Genomic DNA, 25610 nt, shown 5'->3' on the forward strand with positions numbered 1-25610 from the left:
TTTTAGTAGGGACGGGGTTTCACCATGTTGGCCAGGCTGGTCTCAAACTCCTGACCTCAGGGGACCCGCCCACCTCGGCCTCCCAAAGTGCTGGGATTACAGGCGTGAGCCACCGCACCTGGCTCCATTCCCTATATTAATTTAACTCTTTATAGCTGTGGGTTACTTTGATTACTTCACTGGGGATGGCACAGAGAAAAGAAAGGGCTCCCTGGCCAGAGCCCACAGGCTGCAAGGCCAGCCCTCACACCCCTCCCAGCAGACCCTCCATCCTCCTCCTCTCCCATACTTCTATTGGAACCCAGAAAAGGGGCAGGGGTGTGGGTGAGGGGCCCACCTGTGGGCTGAGTGGACCATTCTGCCATTCTCCCTCACTGATGTAGCTGCCCTGGAGCAAGTCACTCTAGCCCCTGGGCCTACATGTCCCCATCTGCAAAATGGGAATGATAGCAGCATCCCCCTCATGGGGTGACTGAGGGTGAAGGGGCTGGTACAGGTGAATCACTGGGCACAGTACCTGACATGGAATAAGGCCAGGTAAACATGAGCTCTTACTATCAATCTCAGTTCCAGCTCAAACTTCCACCATCAAAAATGATCGTCAGGAGCCCTGGGCAGTTTTTTGCCATCTGCACACAAACATGCTATGTCCTGGTGAAGTGTTAACCTGTGCAGGCACTTAGTGGGAGGCTGGCTCTATTCCGAGCACTTTATGTGAGTAAAGTATTTTACTCTTCAGAACTCACAAGGTGGGCACTATAACTGTCATCTCCATGTTACAGATGAGGAAGCAGAGGAGGGTAACTTCCCAGCATCATGAAACTGCAAAACGACAGGGCCAGGATTCAAGCAGGTGGATGTAGAGCATATGCTCCTAGCCCCTAATGTAAATGGGTATTCACTGTGGCCTGGCCGGTGACATGCTAAGCACATCTTGCCCATGACCTTCTCACTCGACCCTTGAAATAAGCCTGGAGAGATGAGGAAACTGAAGCACAACTCTGGCTGACTCCCGATTTCCCACGCTGTCCAACCTGCACTCCAGAGCTTGGCCACCTTCTTCCCCATTCTTTCCCTCACCCCAGCCTTGGCCATGCTCAGAGACCCCCACACTCCCCAAAGACATCCCAATGCCAGTGCAGCCTGAAGGGCCTCATCCCTACCCACCCACCTCCCCAAAGACACCACACGCATGCACATACACTCACACAGATGCACACAGGCTAACACACATGGACACACATTCACACACATGCTCACACACATGCACACACTCACACACATGCACACGTGTGCTCTCATACCTTCGAGAGGGCAGCCCCCTGGAAGGAGGCCCCTGGAATGCTCAGCTCCTCCAGGGGCCGGAGCCCAGGGCCGCACCCCAGCCCCAGGGCCGGGCTCAGTTTCCTCATTTCCCCGGCGGCTGCTGTTTCTCACCCAGCCCCCTGCACCTCAGCCCGAGAGGAAGTTGCACAATCCCCTGGGAGCTGCAAATGCGGCCGAGGATTACTCACAGCACAGAGGGAACTGCGCCCCGACGGCACAGTCACACACCGCAGCCTACCCAACACAGACTGCTTCAATCTCACCCACCCGGCTCCAGGCGCCCACAGCGCTCCTCGGTCCTCCCACAGGAGGTCTCTCATGGCCGCCCTGACCCCAGCCTGACCTCAGAGGGCCCTAGGCAGATGGAGAGACACAGAGCAGCAAGAATTTTGCCAGAGTCCCAATCCCACCAGGTCCAGGGTGGGCCTAACCCTAACCCCAGCCCTGCTTCCTAGAGACATGTGTCCTTCTAGCCAGAAGTCCCACAGCTCACCATCTTCCTGACTGGCCATACACCTGCAGTCTTGGCCTTGGGCCTTCGCAGGGCCTCCAGACACCCAGGTCGAGGCCGTACTACAGCCCACCTTGAAATGGAGCCTGAGATCAAGCAGAGCCCTGGGCAGCTCTGGGAAGATCCACACCACCGCACACTTTTCACTTGTGCAAAAACTGTTCTTGATACACATGCAAGTTCAATGGTTCCTCAGCACCCCCAGCACTTTTTTAGCAGCCTGCCAAAGAGACTGGGCAGAGATTTCACTTAGTGCTTCTTTCTGGTGGCCAAGGGATTCCCATCTTTGATAAACAAATACCCTGTATTAAGAAAGGTTAAGCTATTATCGGTCGTCTGCGTCTCAGGGTGGATGAGTTTACTGGGCCCTTTCGTGAGTGCAGGTTTCAGGAAGGAAGCGGGCAGCAGAGAGGAGATGAGGCAGGCCGTGGCTCCTGGAGAAGGCAGGAGATGCCAGCAGTGTGAGGGAAGCCCAGAACAGTGAGGCCAGAGAGGCCCAGGGAGGATGGACCCAGACTCTGGTCCAACCCTGGGCCTCCCTGGGCTGGCAAATTCTGGAAGGACACAAAGGATGAGTAGGAGCCAGGCCTGGGTGTGCAGAGCCCCCAGGGAGGACCTCTGGCTCCCGCCCCTTGCTGCCCGAGAACTGCAATGGGGCCTCAGATAAGGAACATGATAAATACCTCTTATCACCCCCACAACCTTGGACTCCCATCCAGCTAAGGACAAAGTTGGAAATGTTTTTGTCCTGGGCCCCAAGGCTCCCAGAGAACCCCTCATTTCTGCAGCCCTCATCAAAAGGCTGGGGCCCGCAGGGACTGTGGGGGAAGCGCCTCACAGCCCCTGCAGCAGCACGAACCAGGACTGAGGTTCACAGCGGTCACCTGATGCCTCCAGCTTGGTGGACAGGGAACACAGTCAAGGAAGAAGGGCCAGTGCTGAAAAGGCCTGGCTCTACTGGAACGCAACAGCCACAAGGCCCCTTTGCAGGGACGCCTCCCGCAAAATGCCTGTACATTCACCATCTCCCCCATCCTGACAAGAGCCCCATGAAGGGGAAGGGCAGCAACGCTTGCTACCCATTTTTCAGATTCCAAGGAAGCTGAGGCTCAAATCACTTAAGTGACTTCCTCGAGGCCATGCAGCAAGTTTATGGCAAATCTGTTTCCTGGCTCTTTTCCTAGATCAGAGTTTCTCAACCTCAACACCAGACACTCAGGGCCAGGTAATTAGTTACAGGGGCTGTCCTGTGCATTTTAAGATGTTTAGTGGTATCCCTGGCCAATATCATCAGACATTGGCAAATGTCCCCTAGGGGGACAAAATCACCCCTAGTGGAGAACTACTGCCCTAGAAGCACCTAAAAGATGGGCACCTGCCAATTCCAAATTGAACGGTACACCTGCTGAGGGCTCTAGCCTGAGAGTCTCCCCCTCTCCCCCACCAGATGTGCTAGGCAAGAGGGCCTGAAGGGTGGTGGGTACTCTGTGGTTCAGTACCCTCTGGGAAGAGGCTTCTTAGCCCCAGCAGGCACTGCCACTTAGGGGGTCTCCCCACAAGACCAATATCACCTTCCAACTCCCAAGCTACATGCCAACCCCCTTCCTGGCATTCAATATTACCCTGATCTTTCAACCGTTTTGATCATATATTCCTATCAGTAAAAACTTTTGAGCACTCTCAATATATGCTTCTTTCCTTATAAATTGCTTATATATACCCCGATGCATGAATATATTATAGATGTCAGCAAACATACCCCAAAATTATATATTTTAAAAATGAGAATGAAAATGCAATACACCAGGATGAGACATGTTACACACTCACCATCATGGCAGAAATTAAACTGTCTAACAAGACCAAGTGTTGATAAGGCTAAGGAGCAACAGGAACTCTATGGGCCACTAGCAAGGAGTAAAGTAGTACGACCACTTAATAAAATATTTACTGAAGTTGAAATATACATTAAAGGCCAGGCCCGGTGGCTCACGCCTGCAATCCTGGCACTTTGGGAGGCCGAGGTAGGAGAATCTCTTGAGCTGGGGAGGTGGAGGTTGCAGTGAGCCGAGATCACGCCACTGCACTCCAGCCTGGGCAACAGAGCAGACTCCATCTCAAAAATAAATAAATAATAAAAAGAAAAGAAAGAAAATTAACAGACTACGGCTATACACAACATAAGTGACTCTCACACATACACTGTTGGGTGGGAAAAGCATGATGTAAAAGAACATGTCCAGCGCCATTCCATCTGTATTAAATTCAGAGTCAGGCAAAACTAAACTCAGCTAAGGGATGCAGACATAGGTGGTTACATGATATAAGAGGCAAGGAGCTGATTATCGTACAGTCAGGATAGTGATTACCTCTGGGGGTGGAGGGCACATGAGTTGATTTTGGCGTACAAGCTACATTCTGTTGTTTATTCACCTGGGTGATGGTTGCCTAGGGGTTCACTTTTTTTTTTTTTCTTTAGATGGAGTCTTGCTCTGTCGCCCAGGCTGGAGCGCATTGATACGATCTTGGCTCACTGCAACCTCCACCTCCCGGATTCAAGCGATTCTCCTGCCTTAGCCTCCCAAGCTGGAATTACAGGTGCGTGCCACAACACCTGGCTAATTTTTGTATTTTTAGTAGAGACGGGGTTTCACCATGTTGGCCAGGCTGGTCTCAAACCCCTGACCTCGTGATCTGCCTGCCTTAGCCTCACAAAGTGCTGGGATTACAGGCGTGAGCCACCGCACCCAGCCAGGGGTTCACTTTTATAATTATTTACTACATTATATGTGTATGTTTATGCTTTTTTAAGCAACTATGCTATATTTCACAATTTTAAAAGAAAGAAAAGAATGAGATATAAGTAAATAGATACAGTATTTTCTTCCCATACCTAGTTTTGCAAAACACTATAATTAGATCCAAAAAAGTGGATGACAACCTATAGTTAGGCACAGGTCTGGAGTAGTGATAATGCTTGGGGCTGTCTAGGGAGGGTCCCTTCCCCCAGTTGGCCCAGGCTGCTGGCTGCCCCTCAGCCCACAGGAGCCGACTACCATAGCCTCTTTCACCCGCCACCCCGCCCAGGATGTCCCAGCCACCACACACCCCTTCCTGGCCATGGGTAGGGGGTTGCGTCAGGCTGGGCACCTTCGCAGCCACCTCACCCTACCGTGGACCATTCCTCTGGGCCCCTGACAGCAGGACTTGGAGGCTGACTGTGAGAAAGGTACTGGTGGGGTGGGCCCTGGTCATCCTTTGAACACATCAAAAGAAGGAAGGTGGCAGAGAAGGAAATAAAGAGGAAGGAGAGAAGGGGAGACAAAGAGCAGGAGAGAGAGAGATAGTCCAAGGCTGCAGATGCTGTGGAACTAGATGGAGGCTCAGAGGGTGGCGGAGGGTGGAGGGGAGAAAAAAGGCTTGTGGCCAGGCAAGGTGGCTCATGCCTGTAATCTTAACACTTTGGGAGGCCGAGGCAGGTGGATCACTTGAGCCCAGGAGTTTGAGACCAGCCTGGGCAACATGGTGAGACCCCATCTCTACAAAAATTTTTAAAATTAGCCAGGTGTAGTGGCACGTGCCTCTGGTCCCAGCTACTTGGGAAGCTAAGGTAAGAGGATTGCTTGAGCCCAGAAGGTTGAGGCTATAGTGAGCCATGATTGTGCCACTGCACTCCAGCCTGGGCAACACAGAGAGACCCTGTCTGCAAACAAACAAAAAAGAAGGTTCTGGAGGTGGGAGGAACAGAGGCACTGCCCCCAGGTTCCAGGCCCAAGCATGGAGGCTCAGTCACAGGCAGGTCCAAGGAGGCCTGAGCTGTCGGCCCTGATCCAGCACCACATCTCCCCTTGGCCCCAGAGCTTCCAAGTGGCAGGTGGGTGGCTCAGAGCCTCCTTTCAAAGGCTCCAGCAGCCTCTAGTCCTCCTGGAAGGAAGGACTTGTCCAGAACAGAGCCTGCAGAGGTGACCCCCAGGTGAGAGGGCCCAGGGAGCAGTAGAGTTGCCCTTCCTGGGGTCCAGGGGGTGGAAAGGGCTGAGGGCCTAAACCACACTGAGTCAAGGTCTCTGTGCCAGCAAGAGGCCCAAGGAGAATGCTCTTCAGGGCAAAGGGCAGGTATCACCGCGCTTATGTTGTTTAGTACATTAGTCTACACTAGCTTCTCGCATTCTGCTCCTCTCTGCCCTCTGTGGTTACTAAGATTCCCTGGCTAGGACATCGGCACCTTGCGGGAGAAGCTGTGATCTTGTTCCCACCCGCCCTGCTTGGCCAGCCCAGTGCCAGGTACCTCTGATGTGCTCAGTACATGCCTGTTGACACTGAAGGCCTTGTGCTGCTGAATCCCTGGGCCTCGATCCCCTCCTCTTGACAATATGGCGGCAGCACCAGCTGCCCTCTGACACCCCCAGCTCTATGGCTCCAATTAGCCCCAAAGCAAGGCCAGCCAGTGCCGTCCTGGCAAGGCAGCAGAAAGTGCACCTGGCTAGAGCTGGGAGGGGACAAGAGGCGGCAGGGGGTGGACAGTATAGTGTGTCACCTCCTGGCCACTCTGCACCCCTCAGGGACTGTGGGGGGCCGCGGCAGGTGCTGTCCTCAAAGCAATTATAAACAAGGCAAAGGACAGGCTGTGACTTCCCTTGGCAAACAGGAGAAAACAAACCGGAGCCCCACCCCACAGACCCACTGGTAGAACTCGGGGGAGGGGGGGTTGGGGGAGGTGCTGGCAGACTCTCTGTGGGGAGGAACAGACTGTGAGCCCCACACCAGAAGGAGGCTGGGCCTGGATCACTGTGCGGGGAGGGAGACAGGGCAGAGGCAGAGGGCTCAGCGCCTTCTGGACCTGTGGGCAACGCCCCTGGGTGTCAGCTGGTGAAGCACCTGCAGGGTAGAGACGGTAGACAGAGCATTTTTTTGGTGTCTGCATTTCTGGGCACACAATGGGGGCTCAATCCCATTCTCTCATCCATTCCACAAAGATTTATTGAGCAGCCACTATATATGAGGCTCTCTTCTAGGTGCTAGGGGTACGGCATGGACCAAAACACACCAAACCCCTGTGCCCAGACACCTGAGGACTGGCGGGCTCAGACACCAATCTCGCCCCCACTCCCGGCCCCGCCTCGCCTCCCCTGCAGCAGGGCTGTGGGACCTGCCTCCTCTTCTCACCTCCTACCAGGCTTCACCCCAACTCCCTCCAGTTTCCACAAACAACTCCACACCCCTGCCCCCAGGGGCCAGCCCCCAGGCTCTCCCAACCATCCACTCTCTCAAGGCCCAGGACCACCTAGAAGATGACAGAGACTCCACTACCTCCAGCAGGGACCCTCCCCCTCCCCTCCCTACATCTCTGGTCTGGGAGAGGAAAGGAAAAGGGAACAGCTTATTTCTGTGTGTGTCTGTGTCATTTTTATTGTTAACAACAACTACGATTCAAACTGGAATCAAATACTTGCCCTCCATAGGGTGGGAAAGTGAAATAACAGGAAGTATTTTAAGAGCCTCCCTTCAACAAAGTGAGGGTCCTCTCTGAACACCTCCCCAATTATTGTAATAATGCTACTTTAGCTCCAAGCACCTTCACAGCAGCTTCAGACCCTGACGCATGTTCTGAGGCCCCTCAGCTAGCGCCATCCTTGTTTGTCCGCCTCATCCTGCCTTCATCAACCAGTGCACAGTTTTAAGCACTTGTCCCAGAGAGTGGGACCAAGAGCTGCAAGGCTGAACAGTGGACAGTTTCATGGGAGGTGGGGACAGGTGGAGAAATGGGAAGGACTGACTGTAGAGGGGACACCATATTTTCTCAGAAGTGGTCCATGCCCCTGGCGACCTGCCTTCAAAAGGGGACAGGCCTACCAGGCCCAAAGTCAGAGACACAGAACCCAGGAGAAGGACGGCTCTCACCTGGGTAGCTGCAAAGCGGTAGGACCTGAAGGCAGTGGTTTTCCAGGTGTGCTCTGGGGACCAGCAGCATTAGCATCACTAGAGGACTTGTCAGAAATTCAAATTCTAGACCACATGGAATTTGCAGAAACACCGGGAGGGGCCCAGCATCTGTGTTTAAACAATTCCTCCAGGGAGTTCTCATGCATGCCCAAATTTGAGAACCACTGCCCTAGAGAAAGGGCATCGGAATCATCCCAGAAAAAAAAAAAATTAAATAAAGATGCCTAGGCCCCTCCCCAAGAGATTCAGATGCAATGGTGTTGTCTAAGAGTTCCGCAGGTGATCATAATACCCAGCCAGGCTGCAGTAAGATGGAACAGTGCCCCGGTTTCTCTGAAATGTGTGCCCTGATGGAGGGAAAGATTTGCTTATAGGGAAGGAGCAAGGAAGGGCTACGAGGAGGGAATATGAGCCATGGGTTTCTGGATGGAGAGTCTGGTGGAATTCCTGGATTAATCCCTACAGCACCGCATCTTACTCTGGGACCACCGCTGAATGCATAAGAGCCAACCAGGTGGCCTGCATGGCCTGGCAAGCAGGTGCTGGATCTTATGGGGCCAGGTGGCTCTCCCCATAAGAAAGCTGGACAAAAGATGGGTGTCCAGACCTCATTTTTCCTCCTTAAGCCCACACTTAAGAGCCAGGAAGGAAAGCTGGTGATGACCCTGCCTGTTGCCTCTGCTCCTCTTGGCTCTCACCCACGGCTTTGCCACTTCACAGCAAAGCATTTCCTGTGGGCATGATAAGTCCCAGATCCTACCCTATCACTGCGATTTTATCTCTGCCCCCCAGTGACACCACAGCCAAGGGGATCTGTATCTCTGGTGCAATGTGGAGGAGGGACAGATGATAGGAGAGCAGGGGACAGCCACAGCTAGGAGTGCCTGGTCAGTGGCCAGGCCAGATGCTACCCAGGGAAACCCAAGTGGCAGGGCAGGGGTGGTAGAGATGCCTCAGGCATTGCCAAGCCCCCTGCACCGTCTTGTTCAACAAGGAGAGGAGGCTGGTGTGGTGGGACAGAGAGTGGTGGGAAGCCCCACGTAAAGCATTACATCAGAGAACGTCAGACACATGGGGAGGCCTGTTTGCAACCCATAGGTCTTTATTCCTTCCCTAGAGCTCTCCATGCTTCTATTTCCTCACTTAAGAATGAGAAATAAATAACTCACTGAGTCATAACAGTTCATTAGGCGCTATTCTAAGTACTACATGTGCATCAATATCGGCATACTCAGCCCTCACGACAGCACTAGTAGGTGGGTGCTGCAAGAACCCTCACTTTTTAGGTGTGGAAACTGAGGCACAGTGGGGTTAAGCAGCTTGCCGAGGCTCACACAGTGTTAAGTGGCAGAGCTGTGCAAGCCACATAGCCTGGCCCCGGAGCCCACGTTCTCAACAACCCCCTGACCCGGTGACACTGGTCCAGTGCTCAATATATAGTGGCTATGGCTGTCCCAAGAAAAACTTCCTGGTTGCTTCACCAGGACCAGTCTTTAGCTAAAGCTCAATTCTGCGGACTGCAGCATCTCCCAAACACCCCTAACAACCCACCCCCACCACCCCTTGCTTTCTCTTCCTTTTTCTTCCTCCCTGGTGCCTTTGGCAAAGATTTGTAGAAGGTTTGCTTTGGAGGGAATCCCACAGATGATCCAGATTCACAGATATGGAAACTGAGGCTGAACGGAGCAGAGACCTGCCCAGCCACACAGCCAGTGAGAGACACAGTGGGGTCTCTCGACTCCTGGTCCAGTGCTCTTATGACTTTACTGCCGTCCCATTCTCACCCAATGATCCCCACAGCCTCTTCTGCACATCTGATTAAACAAGGGCCTGCTGAGGGCTGCACTGTACGTTAATGGACGTGGAGTGCATGGCACAGAGCCGGGCACCTAGAAGGCCATCAGTAAGGATGCCTCCTCCCTTCCTGGGTGTCTGGGGCTTCCAAAGAAGCCCAGGAAGTCTTGCCTGAACCAGTCTCCTTCCCTGGCCAGTCAAGACAGGTTCCAGCCAGAGGTCCTTTGGTCACCCATGCTGGCAGCTCAGAAGAAAGGCCAGGAAACAGGTATGGTGCTCAGACAGGGGCCTCAGCAAGTTCCCACCCTGCTTTTTTATTTTTATTTTTTTCATACAAATTCTTTTTTCAACTGAGTCCAGGTCTCGCTATGTTGCCCAGGCTGGTCTCGAACTCCTGAGCTCCAGCGATCCTCCCACCTAGGCCTCCCAAAGATCTGCTTAGAGCAGGAAACCCTGGATAGAGAAAAGAAGGTCCCCAGACCACCACACCCCCACCTTTTAAGAGAGAACTCCTGGGAAACCCCTTGCAGAAGTGGTCTTCTTTAGGGACTGAGAACACAGACTTTGGAGTCAATTGGACCTAGGTTAAAATTCCAATCCTGTCACTTCCAGGCTGTGTGATTTTAAGTGACTTGCTTAACCTCTCTGAGTAAGTAAGTGTAATGCAAACAGTAATTCCCACCTCACTCTAAACACACAATAAATGTTGGCAACTATTATATAATCAATCTTATTATAATATTGTTCTAGTACAGCATAAAAGAAGAGATGAATATTCTATTAATATAATCTTGTTTTATTGTTATACTCTCATAGACACACATGCACAGTTCATCTCTACCCACATTCCTAGACACTTTAACCACACACACAAACTCACAACCATTACACAAACCCCACACCAACCCAGAAAGCAACATCATGTACTCACCATGTACCAGGCACTGCCGCACCCTTAGTCCTCACAACAGCCTGTGAGGTGGGTGTGTTTTCATCTCCCTCCTCTCAGATGAGGATCCACACTGTACATGCATATATGTTCACCGCGTCCTGGGATGTGAACATTTCTGGCAGCTCTGGGAACCCTGAACTCCCGCCCTCCGATCAGAGGAGGCCAACCCAATTTCCATGGTCATCTCCAGGGCAGCCCCAAGCCGGGCCCCAAGTGCTGACTGCCCTCCATCCCCAGGACAAAGGCCCAACCTGGTTTTCATGACAGCTGTGGTTGGGGAAACCCCTGTTGCCTGCAGAAACCGAGTTGACTTTGAAAAGGAAGAGACAGAACCCAGGGGGTGGCTGGGCTACTCCCTGTGGGGGCAGGTGCTAAGTAACTCTATTAACTCTGGCTAATGATGCAATTACAGCCATAAACAGAGCCCCAGGAGGGCTCAGGGCCAAGAGCTAGACCCTCAAAGGGCAGCCAGACTTGAGGGGTGGGAGTCCCCTTCCACCTACTTCTCAGCTTTCCAGAAACAGGCTGAGGAGGCCTGTGACAGCGCACGTGGGACCCTGGAAGGGCTCCTGCCTGCCCTGGCCCACTCCCTGCCCACCTCTGTGAGTCACCAGGCCATTAGCCCGTAAAAGCCCAGTTGGCTCTCCCTAGATTCAGTGCCCACCTAGGGTGTCCCCTGCCCTATCCCCTGAACTCCTTCCAGGGCACCCGGAACCAAGATACCTGGGTCCCCATTTGGCTCTGCCTCCCAGAGCTGAGTTGAGGACAAAATAACCCTGCAGCTGTAACAAGCCTTGTAAATGGTAAGCACCATTGGCTTCCCTCGGGGAGAAGCAGAGCATGGAGTCAGTCACCCAAACAGCTCTGCCCTTCATTTACACCCTCTGGCTCCCAGCTCTCCGGGCCCCGCGGCCAGGAGGCAGACGGAGAGAAGGGAGCCAGGCGAGTTGCTCGTGGTCCTGGGGCTGGGGTCACCGGCATGGTGAAAGCATACCGTCAGGTTAGCAGGCAGGGACCTCAAGGCAGCCGACCCTTCCCCTTCCTCTGCCTCTGCCTCTCCTGGCCGGCCAGGAACTATTGCTGGCTGTCCCTCCCCGGACAGTGAGCTCCCTGAGGGGAGGGCCTGAGGACTGTCTCCCAGTCGTGGCACCAAGAACTGCGTTCTAACCGAGTGCATCCGCATCTGTCCACCCAGAAGGAAACCAGAGACCAGTCTCCAACCTCATCCCCAGCTGCCCAACAGTGCCAGGTCTGGGCCAATGGAATCTCGGCCAGGGCGGGTGCAGGGGCCTGAGGCCACACCCCAGAGGTGTCACTGGGGGCCTGCATCCGTCTTGTCCCTTTCCCTGAGGGATGAAGCAGCCCCTCACTCGGGATGGGGGGAGGGCAGGGGATGGGAGCTGGGCAGTAATTAACCTGCACTTCCCCAGCGAGCTCTAAGCCAAAAACTGCGCTCAAGTTGAGTGCAGAAGCTCCGCGCTGAACCGTCCCCAGAACAGACAGGCGAGAGAACGACGGCTGGAGCTGAGGGGGGCTCGGGGGAAGGCGCAGCGGCCAGGGGCTGGCGGAGAGCGGAGGGCGGGGGCCTGGGCCCAGCGGGGTTCGCGCAGACAAGCCCCGCCCCGGGCTCCCTCCCTTCCTCACCCGGGGCGCGGAGCTGGGGCGCGCCAGGCGGCTGCGGCGCGAACCTGCTCGCGCAGCCCGGAGCAGCTCGGGGCAGCCGTGCGTGAAGCCGGAACCCCGCGCGGGGAGGGGGCCGAGCTGGCATCTGCCCACTCCCTTCCAGGAGGCGAGCGGACGCGCTGGGCCAGAGCTGGTCGGGACAGCCCAGGGGTGGGCGGCACGGACTCGGGGGATCGGGGGGAAGGGGGCGTGTTTTCCGGGATTGGGGACCGAGACGGGGGGAGGGGGAAACTCGGGGGGCGGGCAGGCAGCTGGGAACCCGGGGGGAGGCAGACAACGGGGCGCACGGAGGGAGCGCTCCGGGGTTGGTGTTCCCCAGGGTCATAGAATAACCCACGGGGAGAAGGAGACTGCCCAGGGACTCGAGGGGACGGGGCCAGGGGCGGCTTCTTCAAGAGACCGAGCTGGAGGAAGGGACGGGAAGGGAGGGAGAGATGGTACTTCCACCCGCCCCCCCATCAGCCCAGCCCCCGGGGCGTGGCGCCGCTCTGGCCCTCCCACTCCCCCGCTGGCCTGGCCAGACTCAGCCCCCGCACACCTCCCCTACCTCCGACCCCCTCTCCGGCATCGCCGGCCCCAGCCGTGTCCGGTGGAGGGGGAGTGGGCGCGGGGCCCGCGCGTCCCTCAAACTTCTTGCGAGTTCACCATCACGCCTCCCGCCCCTTCGACTCCCAGCTCCGGGCCGGGAAGGCCCATGCCCGCCCGGCCCCTCCCGCCCGGTTACATAAGGTCGCGGAGAAGCCGCCCCCGGCCCGCGCCTGAAGGGAGGGGCCGAGGGGGCTCCCGGCTCGGCGGGCAGCGCCGCTCGGGCCACGCGCTGGGCGCCCGGGGGCGGATGGACTGCGGGTGGGTGGCGGCGCGCACGGTCCTGCTTCCCTCTCCTGCCGGCATCCCCCACCCGCCCACCTGTCTCCGGGACCCACGGGATAGGGGCCAGGGAGCCTGGGTCGGGGGTCCCGGGCCCTCCTCGTGCCTCTCGCTCCCCGGTCCCGCTCACCTCGCTCTGAAGGTCAATCTGTCCGCCGCCCGCGCCCCGCGGCTCCGGCAACTTGTCCCAAGTTCGGGTGCCTGGCCCGCAAGCTGTGCCCGCCACCTGCTCCCGGCCTGCTCCGGCCCCGTGCCACCAGGGAGGCCCGCCCCGTCCGCCCTTCCCGCCGCCGTCGGCGCCGCGGCCGCTCCCTGCGTCCCGCCCGGGCCGCCGCCTCCGCTGTCACCGAGCCCCGCGCCCGGCGCCCGGGCTCCGGCTGTCACTCCACGCACACTTCCCTCCGCGCCCGGCAGAGGGCAGCACCCGCCCCGCCTCCCAGCCGCTCTGCCGCGGCGCCCACTGGGAAGCGTAGTTCTCGCTGCAGTCCCGCTAGGCACGCCGGGATTTGTAGTCCCGCTCAGCGGACTAAGGCTTACAGGGAAAGAGGCTCTTGACTTGGAACCTCTGATCCACTTCTACCTCTTTGCAAGTTTTCTTTCTCCTCTCAGTAATGTCGCAAACCAGGGCTCACTACGATACATTCTGTAGCCTGTCCGACCCCCTAAAAGGAACCTGCAGCCTGCTGTCCTTCCGCAGTCTAAGAAAGAGAGGGTCTCAGATGGTGTGCTGTTGCCATAGAAACTCCACCTGTGGCAAATTCCAGCTTCTCTTCAGGAGTAGGGTGCAGGACCTGGATCTCGCACTTTTATCCCTGCCCCGATCATAAGGGGCAAGGCCAGGGTGAGCCTGGCGAAGGACAGGGTAAAATATGACGGTAGAAGGCAGCCTGCCCCCATTATGGGTTCTACATTCACGCCCCACTCACCAGCCTGAGCTTGCTGTCATGTTGCTGGACAGAAATTGTCTGAGCTCCTTTCATGTCACCTTCCCTTGTTGGAAGTTCACAGGGTGCGGAGGCATCATTCTCTACTTTCTCCTCTTCCCCGCCCCTTTTTCCTTGTCTCCTCCCCCAGCCCCTCCCCTGCTTTTCTTCTCCTTCCCCTCCTCTTTTTCTTCCTCTCTCTCCTCCTTCCCCACATACCATGTTGCTCCTGGTTTCTGGATCTTTTGCTAAGAGGCTCCTGAGGAGGACAGGGATGAAGTCCAAAGGGACAAGATCCCTTGCTGAGTTGGTTCGAGCAAATAGGCTCGATTTCTCTGTGACTCAAGTAGGAACACTCTCCCCCGGCCCGCCACCCACCCACCCATGATGGCGCTACCACTGTCTTCCCTTTCCAGGGGAAAAGTATGAACTTTAAGCTCTGAGGGTTACAGAGCCCATCCCAAGCCATGCCTTAGGTCCCATTTCTCTTAGAATCACAGTGACCCACCAGGAAACCTTGTAGCCACTCAGGGAAAACTCCCTTCCAAAAACAACAGGATGACCAACATAAAGAAGAACTATTTATTATTAGAGAAAGTCCAGAGTCCAGAAAAAGAAGGCTGAATCCAGAGTGGAAAGACAGATACAATGCCCTGGGAGGGTGCAGGGCCAAGAGGAAGAGCGGAGCCCACGTGTCGAGGCAGCAAGTCTAGGCGGCAGTGGCAAAGCCTACTCTGTTGTTGCCCAAGTCGTAGACAGAATAGTAGGACCTGAGGAAGACATCCCCGAGGATCCACAGGGGCTGGCCGTTCTGGGAGGACAGGTAGGTGGGCTCGACTCCCACGGTGCAGTAGCCGTTGTTCTGCTCAACACAGAAAGGCAGCACTCATTCATTTGTTCACACATAAGCTGGGCCCTGCTCAGCTCTGAGCCCTGGGCTGGGAGCACAAGTGCAGAGCTGAGGGAGCCAGGGTCTCTGCCTTGAGGGCTCATAGGCCAACTGAGCCACCACAGCAGAGCGGGTGGGAGGATTTCTGGAACAGGTACATTCAGGCTGCCGTGGTCCTCAGCAGGGTCTCCTCTCCCCATGATGGGAAACTTCTCTTCCCACAGACCTCCCTCCTGCTCCCAATTTGGAGCAGATCAGCCTGGTGGTTAAACCTTGGAGCCAAACCAACTTGGATTCAAACCTTAGCTGTGTCGCCTTGAGTCAGTTACTCAACCTCTCTGAACCTCCAAGTTTTCATTTGTAAAACAGAAATGAGTATCTCCCTCATTAAATACTGTGACAATTAAATGGGATCATGAAGCAAAGTGCTTTGCACAGTGGTCTGCCCTAGTAAGTGCTCAACAAAGAGCCCAGTGCCTCTCCCCACTAATTAATAATAATTGATCATAGATGACAATCTTCTATTTCATAGCCTTGTTCCAGAGAAGGGGGTTTAGAATCAATGAGTGGGGAAGATAAATGAGTACAAGCGCGGAGTCGGAAAATGGCACAAGGCAGGAGACTCAGCATTTCTGGCTCCCCAGCCCTTCCTCCCAACCCCAATCATGGTGGCTCAGCCTGCAGGGACCAGGACTTACACTGAGGATGTAGGAGGAAGGTGGCAGAGGGAACTCCACACCATTGATGATGAAGGTCAAGGTGGGTAGATTCTGAATGCTGTTACAGTTCACGAGAAACTGCAAGAGGAATAGGTCCCTGGTTAACTCATCCTCCCCCTGATAGCACCCACCAGCCCCATCATCTCAGCCCCTGGATCCCAGGCCTGAGCTCCGGGCCCAAGCTCTAAGCCTGTTTTTGGACTAGAGAATGCAGCTCCAAGGGAAAGTCCTGTGTAGGTAATGCTGGCATTATACCCATGGACTCAGAATGGGTGTGATTTGGAGTGATCCCAGAGCCTCCTAACTCCTCTTGCCTCGATTTCCCATATTAAAGATTGAACCTCTGCTCTTTCTCTGCAAGTGCCTATATATATATATATATGCACACACACACACACACACATACACATACACAGGCATGAGCCATGATGCCCAGCTTGCAAGTGGCATTTTAAAACATGCAGATCTGGCCGGGCACGATGGCTCGTGCCTGTAATCCCAATACTTTAGGAGTCCGAGGCAGGCAGATTGCTTGAGTCCAGAAGTTCGAGACCAGCCTGAGTGACATGATGAAACCCCGCCTCCACCAAAAATACAAAAATTACCTGGGCATGATGGCACACACTTGTAGTCGCAGCTACTCAGGAGGCTGAGGTGGGAGGATTGCTTGAGCCCAGGAGGCGGAGCTTGCAGTGAGCTGAGATTGTGTCACTGCACTCCAGCCTGGGTGACAGAGTGAGACTCTGTCTCAAAACAACAATAACAACAACAACAACAACAACGACAAAAACAACACAGATGGCTGGGCGCGGTGGCTCACACCTGTAATCCCAGCACTTTGGGAGGCCAAGGCAGGCAGATTACTTGAGGTCAGGAGTTCGAAACCAGCCTGGCCAATATGGTGAAACCTCATCTCTACTAAAAATACAAAAAAATTAGCAAGGCGTGGTGACATACACCTGTAGTCCCAGCTACTCAGGAAGCTGAAGCCAGAGAATTGCTTGAACCCAGGAAGTGGAGGTTGCAGTGAGCCAAGATCACGCCATTGCACTCCAGCCTGGGCGACAGAGAGAGACTCCGTCTCAAAAAAACAAAAACAAAAAACAAAAAAAAAAGAAAAACACAGATCTGCATAATGAGTACCCCACTGGTCTCCCAAAATTAAAATTAGTGGTAGTGGGCTTGGGTTAATTAAACAAACCCTTGGCTGGACTCAAGACAGACAAGCGCAGGGGAGCATGGCCCTGTGGAGGTGAGAGAGGTGCGGATAAAGGGTCAGCCCTGGTTGCTCACATACTCAGCCCCACATTCCAGTCATTTTGCTCTTATCCCAAAGTCCAGCAAGCGTTTCCTCTGTTTCTGCTGAGTGACTGCAGCTCAGAAGAAATTCCTGCCTAATAGTAACCTCCCTCTCCCCTTCAGCACAAGCAACTGGCCCCGCCTGAACAAGCCTCCAGGCCCCCATCCTGCACCCAGCCCCAGTCGTCCCAGGTCCCCCTGCCTCCAGTGCCTTGGGCAGATAGAGGCATGGAGGTCAAGAGTTAGGCTTTTTTTTTTTTTTCGAGACAGGGTCTTGCTTTGTCACCCAGGCTGGAGTGCAATAGTGAGATCATGGCTCACTGCAGCCTCCACCTCCTGGGCTCAAACAATCCTCTCACCTCAGCCTACCAAGTAGCTGGAACCACAGACGCATGCCACCGCACCCAGCTAATTTTTGTATTTCTTGTAGAGACAGAGTCTCGCCATGTTGCCCAGGCTGGTCTCAAACTCCTGGGCTCAAAAGATCTGCCTGCCTTGGCCTCTCAAAGTGTTGGGATTACAGGCATGAGCCACGGCGCCCAGCTGGCTATTGTGTTCCCAGGAGAAATCATGAATGCCTCTGGAGTAGCCTCCTGGGGAAGAGAGACACCCTCACCAGTCACACCTGTCCATACTCATCCTCCTGGGCCCCTGTGGCCTGCAGAAGAGCACTCATGTACTGCTGGGGCACAGTGAGCAGAGAGGTGCCTGTGTCCACGATGGCCTGGCAACCCTCAGAACACCAGCCGGAGGCCTGGCCGCCGATGAGGAACCTGTATGGGGAGAAGACAGGCAGCCTCAGGACTCCCCCAGTTCAGGGCAGCTGGGGCGGGCTTTCCCCACCACTGTGGGACAAACAGCTACAGCTACTTTCTTGAGGAAAGTGAGGACCCTGCAAAGATCAATCCGGCTATTCCCCTGCATCATGCCATGGGACCTATTCCTTAAAAGTGTCAAGGAAGTTTCTAAAAACACTGAAAACCAGGTCCACTGATTCATTGTAAGGACTTTGAGCAAATGAGTTGCTAACACACCTTCGTTTCTAATCTGTGAGCCCATGATGGGGCTGGACTGCAGGGTCCCTAATGTTCGGGAGTCCAGGTCCTGCCCCTCCCTATGTTGTCCACACCCACTCTCTTCTCCAGGCTGAGCTGGGCTTTGTCACTCCTGCAGAGGACAGTTGTGGCTTTGTAGGAGTAAGCCTCAGGGGTCCTCTGCCCCATCCCAGAGCAGTGCCAGACTGTGTGTGTGTGTGACATGGCCTGGAAGCCCACTCCAAGGAAGTGCCACATCCCCAGGGCCCCACCGCAGACTCACTCTTCAATGCCAATCTGCCAGTAGAGTTCCTGGGTGACAGGCGCCCAGTAGATCTGCCCCGTGTACAGGCTGTTATCCACACCCCCAAAGACAACCGCTCCCCCGCTGGAGCCCTGCTGGCTGCAGGAGAGAAAGAGAAGGGGAAGTCAGGGAGTGCCATGGAAAAGGACTTCCCTCCTGAGCAGTCACCTCCACAGGGAAACAGAGCTCCTTCCCTGATCCAGACGGGGGCTCCCTGAGGAGAGGACTGAGTCTCCCTTCAGACTGGGGCTCCCTGAGGACAGGGCTGAATCCCTTAGATTGGGGCTCCCTGAGGACAGGGCTGTGTCCCTTAGACTGGGCCTCCCTGAGGACGAGTCTGTGTCTCCCTCAGACTGGGGGTCCCTGAGGATGGGGCTGTATCCCTTAGATTGGGGCTCCCTGGGGACGGGGATGCATCCCTTAGACTGGGGCTTTCTGGCCAGGCCTTGGAATTCCCAGCGCCTCAGGCTCCCGAATGATGCTGACCTCTGGGGGGTCCCCTAGTGGTTGGGACCCCCAGCCCACACTCTGCTCTCCTCTCCCCTCCGCTTCCTGCCTCTGGTAGACATGTCACCGGGATCCCCACCCGGGCCCAGCTTGTTACTTTTCTGCTGAGATTGGAGACAGGTAGGGTCTTGGTGAAGGGGGGTAAGGATATTCCGTGTTTGTTCCAGAGGCTTCTCTGGTAGCTGGAGTGTGGAGCTGGGTGGAGCTGCTCTGTATACACGCAGAGGAATCATAAACAGAGGTGGAGAGGAAGTTAGCAACATTAGTAACAGGGTGAGGTCCTTGAACTTCAGATTCCCCAGATTAGTCCAATGAAGCTAACTGTCTCTAGAAAGTGGCTGGCTAAAGCTGGGCGCAGTGGCTCACACCTGTAATCCCAGCACTTTGGGAGGCCGAGGCGGGTGGATCACGTGAGGTCAGGAGTTTGAGACCAGCCTGGCCAACATGGTGAAACCCCGTCTCTACTAAAAACACAAAAATTAGCCGAACACAGTGGCGCATGCCTGTAATCCCAGCTACTTGGGAGGCTGAGGCTGGAAAATAGCTTGAATCCGGGAGGCAGAAGTTGCAGTGAGCCGAGATTGCGCCACTGCACTCCAGACCGGGTGACAGAGCGAGAACCCATCTCAAAAAAACAAAACAAAACAAAACAAAACAAAAGCAAGTTGCTGGTTAATTCTGAAGAAGAACAAAGAAAAGCAGGCCCCAGGCCGCTCACCCCCACCCACTGCCTGTCTCACTAAATGCCTGCACATGCTTGTGTTGACTGGCAAGGATAACAACCTGCTAGGGGTCAGCAGTGGACCTAGACCAGAAGACTCCAGGACCAGGCTAGAACAATAGATAAAAGGAGATGAAGCAATACATTACTATGCAAAAGAGGGATACAGGTAGAAAACATTCGGTCAGAAGGAAGTGAGCGAACTGCCCCACCCGCTTCTCCACCAGGAAGCCTGTCCAAGGGGTGCTGAGAATCAGAGCAGCAAAACTCAGGGCAAAGTTCAGCTGCTGTGGAAGAGATTCATTCCATCGTGGCCATGGAATGCAAAGACAAGTCGGAGGGGACTGGGGACAGGTGCAGGGATGGGGTGTGGTCGGGTGGCTGGGAGAGGATTCGAGAGGAAGCCCAGGAAGGAAGGCCCTGGAGCGAGACTGACTGGAGCCAGATGCCCGCTGGGATGCCTCCAAACCCCAAAGCATTGAGCACTGAGCCTCAGTCGCCCAGGGCGGCCGGAGGAGCACCCCGGGAGGTGGGGACTGGCCAGCTGGTTGCTCACTTGCTGAGGTAGACACTGAAGACGGGGCTGGTGAGGGCGCCCTCCTGCACCATGCCCTGCATAGCTGTGGTGGCCTCATCCACGGACAGAGCAGGGTAGGCCAGGCCCATGATGCCATCAAACTGCGCACAGACGAAGTTGGTACCAGGCTCATTCTCACTCAAGCCGAACTCCTGGTTGGGGACCTGGATGCTCTGGACCTAATGGGGACACAAACGAGGGGAGGTGACCAGTCTGACTCCACTCACCTCCTCCAGGTTCCCCTAGAGACTCCTCAAGCCTCTGTTCATCCCTTCCTCACCTCTGCCCCCTTCTTTTTTGTTTTGGTTTTCTTGTTTGTTTGTTTGTTTGCTTGTTTGAGACAGAGTCTCGCCCTGTCACCAGGCTGGAGTGCAGTGGCGCAATCTCAGCTCACAGCAACCTCTGCTCCCCTGGTTCTAGAGATTCTCCTGCCTCAGCCTCCCGAGCAGCTGGGACTGCAGGCGCGTGCCACCACGCTCAGCTAATTTTTTGTACTTTTAATAGAGACAGGGTTTCACCATGTTGGCCAGGATGGTCTCGATCTCTTGACCTCGTGATTTGCCCGCCTTGGCCTTCCAAAGTGCTGGGATTACAGGCGTGAGCCACCGTAGCCAGCCACCTCTGCCTCTTGACAGGTGTTGCAGGAGCCACCTCTCCTGCGTAGCCTTCCTTGACTGCCACAGCTCACCTCCTCACCCGTCTCCTTCTTCTCTGAGCTCCCCAGGCCTTATGCTTCTTAAGGAAAAGGACCATGTCCCTCTTGTTCAGTATGGTGCCCCAGTGCCTGGCACATGGTGGCAACCAGTGAGTGTTGGGGGAGTGACTGAATGGACCTGTCTTGTCCTGCCTTCCTGTCCTGCACACCAGAACACTAGCATTCCACCGTGTTTCAGAAGACTCCATCTAACTGTCCCCTCCAGCTTATAGCTCACAGCCCCAGCCTCCACTCCTCATGCCCACTCACAGTCAGGGTGTCATAGCCAAAGAAGCCGGTGAGGCTGCCACTGCCATACTGCAGGGAGAAGGTCTGCCCATTGGTGGAGTAGGTGGACGACTCGCTGGGGTTGAAGCGGGAGTGACTGGCTGCAGGGGAGTCAGGGCATGGGGAGTCAGGTCAGCCGGGGCAGGGCTGCTCAGCTCTCAGGGCTGCCGGGTTCCCACCTCAGCCTCTCGCTCAGGCTGCGCTCACATCCTGGGACCTCAGCACCCCTGGTTGCCAAGTCAAGGGGTGGCATTGGAAGGCCAATGGGAGCTGGCCAGCCTTGTCCCCAAAGCCCCTTCTGACTTACAGAATCTTGGGATGCCTCAGGACTGTGGCCTCCCTGTGGACAGGGTTGCAGAGAACCCAGCCCTGAGTCCCTGGTACCCAGCAAAACACCTGGCTCACAGCAGTGCTGAGTAATTACTCATCAGATGAAGAAGTGAATGGGCCTGCACCACATCCCAGCATTCCCCCCAGCCCTCCAGGGCATCCCCAAGTGCCCCCCACCTTCACTCATCAAGAAGCCAGTCATAGCATAGGGTGGGGACATCAAGGGACCCCTTGGGCCAAAGGTGTCAGGACCCAAACACCAAGGCTTCAGCAGGGACCGAGGCAACCTTAAGAAAGCAAACACTGCCTGTCTCCCAAAACCACTATAGTACGGAGCCCACATCCTATATTGTTCTGTTGTGTCTCTTGGAGACACTCAGTGAGAACTTAGTAAATACTGAGGTGGAGCAAAATAGAATGGAGTAGAATGGAGTGGGATGGAATGGACTGGAAATTAGTCACATGGAATGGAATGGCACTGCCCAGAGTAAACAGAATGGGGAGAGTGGAATAAAAGGGAGTGGGGAGTTAGGGGCTGGCATAAGCAAAGGGATACATATTGGCAGGGAAGGCAAAGGGGCCATCCAGCTGCAGGACCAGCATCTTTCCTCTGGCTTGGGCATGCTGTGTGGCCCTGCACATGTCCCTGGTCCTCCCCAGGATTGAGCTCCCCTCAGTCCTGAGCTCCCTCTGGAAGTCTGGCCCTCCCCAGAGGGTATCAGTGCCTTGCCCTGCCAACCACCCCTCTCTGCCCAGCCCAGCACTCACTGCAGGCCTGGCTCTGGCAGTAGACAGAGGGCACCCACAAGTTGGAGGAGCCGGTGTCAAAAAGGACCAGGAAGTTCTGAGGTGGAGTCCCGATGCTGATCTCACCAAAGTAGGCAGCCTGGGGGCCATGGAGCAAGCTGTTAGTTCCAGAGGGATCCAGGGGCCCCAGGCTTCTCCATGGGCAGAGGAGTGAAGGGACCTGCCCCTTCCCTCCAGCCCACACCAGAGAGAAGGCTACCCCCAGGAAGGGTCAGGACTCACATCCATGTAGGCCATGGGCTCGTAGGTCACGCTGAGGTCACCAAAGTGGTACTTCCAAGCAGGATCATACTTGTGGGTCCTCAGGAACTCCCCCAGCAAGCCCTTCTCCTTCATGGTCTCACGGATAGACTTAAATTTCTTCAGGGGCACTCTACAGAAGGGTTGCGTATGAGGCAAGGCCCTCCCTCCTTCCTCTCTTCCCAGTCCTCTCTTACTCTCTCTCCTCTTAACTGCATGCTTCAACCTCCCTGCCACTCTGTTTGTTCTCCCTTGTCTGTGTGTGTCTTTTTCTCTCTCTCAGCCTTTTGCTCTCTGTCTCTGTCTGTCTGTCTCTGTCTCTGTGTGTGTGTGTGTGTGTGTGTGTGTGTGTGTGTGTGTGTGTGTTTCTTCCTCCCTTTGCCTCTTCCCCTCTTTCTTACAAAGCTCTTCTCAGCACTTGCTCTAAGATTCAGAAAAGCATTCATTTCACCATGCATGCACTCCTCACCCCATCTCAAGGGTCCTCCTATCTCCCTGGCCCTTTGCTGTCAAATATCCCATAGATTCCTCCCCAGGAAAGGAAGAGGGACTTTAGGCATTACCCTTTTCAGGATATGTACTTTTTTTTTTTTGAGACGCAGTTTCACTTTTGTCACCCAGGCTAGAGTGCAATGGCACAATCTCCGCTCACTGCAACCTCTACCTCCTGGGTTCAGAAGATTCTCCTGCCTCAGCCTCCCGAATAGCTGGAATTACAGGCGCCTGTCACCATGCCCGGCTAATTTTTTGTATCTTTAGTAGGGACAGGGTTTCACTATGTTGGCCAGGCTGGTCTCGATCTCCTGACCTCGTGACCCGCCTGCCTAGGCCTCCCAAAGTGCTGGCATTACAGGTGTGAGCCACCGCACCTGGCCCAGGATATGTACTTTTTTTTTTTTTTTTGAGACAGAGTTTCGCTCTTGTTGCCCAGGCTGGAGTGCAATGGCTTGATCTCGGCTCACCTCAACTTCCACCTCCCGAGTTCAAGCGATTCTTCTGCCTCAGCCTCCTGAGTAGCTGGGATTACAGGCAAGGGCAACCATGCCCAGCTAATTTTGTATTTTTAGTGGAGATAGGGTTTCTCTATGTTGGTCAGGCTGGTCTCAAACTCCCGACCTCAAATGATCCGCCCGCCTCAGCCTCCCAAAGTGCTAAGATTACAGGCGTGAGCCACTGCGCCCAGCCCAGGAAATGCACATTTTTAACAGAAGATTTCAGGCCAGGCACGGTAGCTCACGCCTGTAATCCCAGCACTTTGGGAGGCCGAGGCGGGTGGATCACTTGAGGTCAGGAGTTCGAGACCAGACTGGCCAAGATGGTGAAACCCCATCTCTACTAAAATTACAAAATTAGCCGGGCATGGTGGCGCACGCCTGTAATCCTAGCTACTCGGGAGGCTGAGGTGGGAGAATTGCTTGAACCTGGGAGGCAGAGGTTTCAGTGAGCCGAGGTCGTGCCATTGCACTGCAGCCTGGGCAACAAGAGCAAAGTTCTGTTTCAAAAAAAAAAAAACAAAGAAGATTTCAGAGATGGCAAAGTTCACCCCAGAGTTCCTTTCTACGGCAGCCCTCAGGCACCTGGCACCAGCTGGATGTGACAGAGCATGGAGCAAGGGCAACAGCACTAGCTGGGACTCAGGACACAGAGTCCTAGTTCTGTCCCAGCTGCTAATCGCATGGCCTAGGCCCCATCACTGCTCCTCTCAGGACACCAGGACCACGGGAATTTGGCCTGGGTGGTCTGGAGCACAGATCAGCTCTGGAGTTGGAACTTATAAATCACGGTTTCTGTCCCTTCCTATGGGCTCAGTCACCTCCTCGGCACTCTCCTTCCCAGACTTGCTTGCTGCCATTGCTTGGGAGTCTCTAGGGGTCCACTCTGGCCTTGCTCTAGGCTCCAGAATTCTGCTTAATCCCCATTCCCTGGGGACTCTGCATTCTCCAGAAATTCTCTGCTAAACCCCTTCACCCTGAGCTATGAAGGCTAATTAACCACCTCTACCAAATATGCATATTGATAGGAGTTTCTGAGAGGAGCCAGCTCTTGGCCTCAGGAAGTACTCTTGGATAGAGAAATAACAGGCAGGATGGCAGGCTGGGCGCCTTCCTGATGGCCTGTGAGCCATGCCATCTACTCCAGAGTTTTCTCCTGACCCCTTGGGTATAGAGATTTACATTTACTGGTGTTTCTGCTTAGATGATTTTGGCATCTGCCAGTAAATTTTCAGCCTTAAAGCAATTTTTAGAGAGGATAGTGGATAAGATAGCCCTTATCCAAAAAGGATTGCTCCCTTCTGTGAGAAGAATCCACACCTGCCATTCAAGGGCTGCTTGGGCAGTAGTCACCCTTACCACCTCTGTTTCAGGTCCATCTTTCCTCATCAGATGGGGGAAGGGATCGTGCTTTTCCCTTTGATAGGAAGTTTCCTGAAGGCAGGGGCTGTGTCTCCTTCCACCCATGTGTCCTGTCTAACATCAGCAAAGGGAGACTTCCCTTCCCCTAGCAGAAGTCCCAGAGTAGAGACAGGCAGGGTGTCCCCTGGCCCAGTTGCCCTTTGCAGGGCTTTAGGCTCCCATCCAGGCTCCCCGCACCAGCAGCCAGGTCCCAGACTCACTTGACCACTGCTGCCTCCAAGAGCTGGAGGCAGACCAAGACCACCACCATCCACTTCATGATGCTGGTCCCCAACTGGCCACAGAGGAAGAGCAACTCTGAGTTCTGCAGTCGCAGTGGAGTGAAGACCTGGGCACTCTTTCCTCTTTTATACGCCCAAGATTAGTCTAGTTGCTGCCTCCCTGCCCTGGGCAGCCATGACCTCAACCCAGGGTGTACCCTGTGCTTCGTGTATCAATTGTTTCTGTGTATTTTTCCTTCTTGAGGGTGGCCGCAATAGCCTTTCATCTTATTGACTTTTTAGTTCAAGCATCGGAGGCCAGGAGGTGCAAGCGATAAGAGAGAAAGTTGCTGTAAGATGGAGTGGTGAAGATTACGTCTTGTTCCCAAACCAGAGGCATAATGTGTGCATTTAGGGACGAGGGCCAGAAAAAGGTAGAGGCAGAGTGCTGGGATAGATAGGATCTATAGCCAGGGTTTCGCAACCTCAGTGCTGTCGACATTTTGGAACAAATAGTTCTTTGTTGTGGGCCCCATCCTGTGTACTATAGAATGTTTAGCAGCATCCCTGGCCTCTACCAACTCGATGCCA

The 25610-nt window shown here is 54.8% G+C and overlaps 2 protein-coding genes across 6 annotated transcripts in view; both read right to left on the reverse strand.

The window, feature by feature from the left end:
• TFEB (transcription factor EB) overlaps positions 1-13462 on the reverse strand; it is a 51774-nt gene extending 38312 nt beyond the window's left edge. Inside the window, exons 1-2 of one of the 5 annotated variants that reach the window (XM_063707600.1) lie at positions 11518-11703; positions 10503-10621 (exon numbers count right to left, since the gene is read on the reverse strand). The gene's annotated coding sequence lies outside the window, so the exon portion shown is untranslated. Of the gene's footprint in view, positions 1-1304; positions 1779-10502; positions 10818-11517; positions 11704-12753; positions 12878-13203 lie in introns of those variants that run through there. The other 4 variants (XM_019030027.4, XM_055389605.2, XM_055389606.2 and 1 more) reach the window with 4 other exon arrangements.
• Positions 13463-14601: 1139 nt separating this feature from the next.
• On the reverse strand, positions 14602-25139 carry PGC (progastricsin). Its single transcript, XM_004043998.5, has 9 exons — positions 25020-25139; positions 22388-22538; positions 22127-22244; positions 21011-21129; positions 20026-20225; positions 18221-18340; positions 17529-17676; positions 15584-15682; positions 14602-14858 (listed from the first exon to the last, which is right to left on the reverse strand). The coding sequence occupies exons 1-9, from the start codon at positions 25076-25078 to the stop codon at positions 14706-14708; spliced, it is 1167 nt and encodes a 388-aa protein (XP_004044046.3). The 5' UTR covers positions 25079-25139; the 3' UTR covers positions 14602-14705.
• Positions 25140-25610: the final 471 nt, after the last annotated feature.

Source organism: Gorilla gorilla, chromosome 5 (genome assembly GCF_029281585.2).
Source record: "Gorilla gorilla gorilla isolate KB3781 chromosome 5, NHGRI_mGorGor1-v2.1_pri, whole genome shotgun sequence".
Lineage (NCBI taxonomy): Eukaryota > Metazoa > Chordata > Mammalia > Primates > Hominidae > Gorilla > Gorilla gorilla.

Excerpts from the sequence above, each read along its gene's own strand:
- PGC (XM_004043998.5), bottom strand. The coding sequence starts at position 25,078 with ATGAAGTGGATGGTGGTGGTCTTGGTCTGCCTCCAGCTCTTGGAGGCA. Across the intron at positions 18,341-20,025 it reads TTCAGTGTCTACCTCAGCAA|CCAGCAGGGCTCCAGCGGGG; the intron begins GTGAGCAACCAG and ends TCTCTCCTGCAG. Across the intron at positions 17,677-18,220 it reads TGGCAGATTGGCATTGAAGA|GTTCCTCATCGGCGGCCAGG; the intron begins GTGAGTCTGCGG and ends CTCCCCATACAG.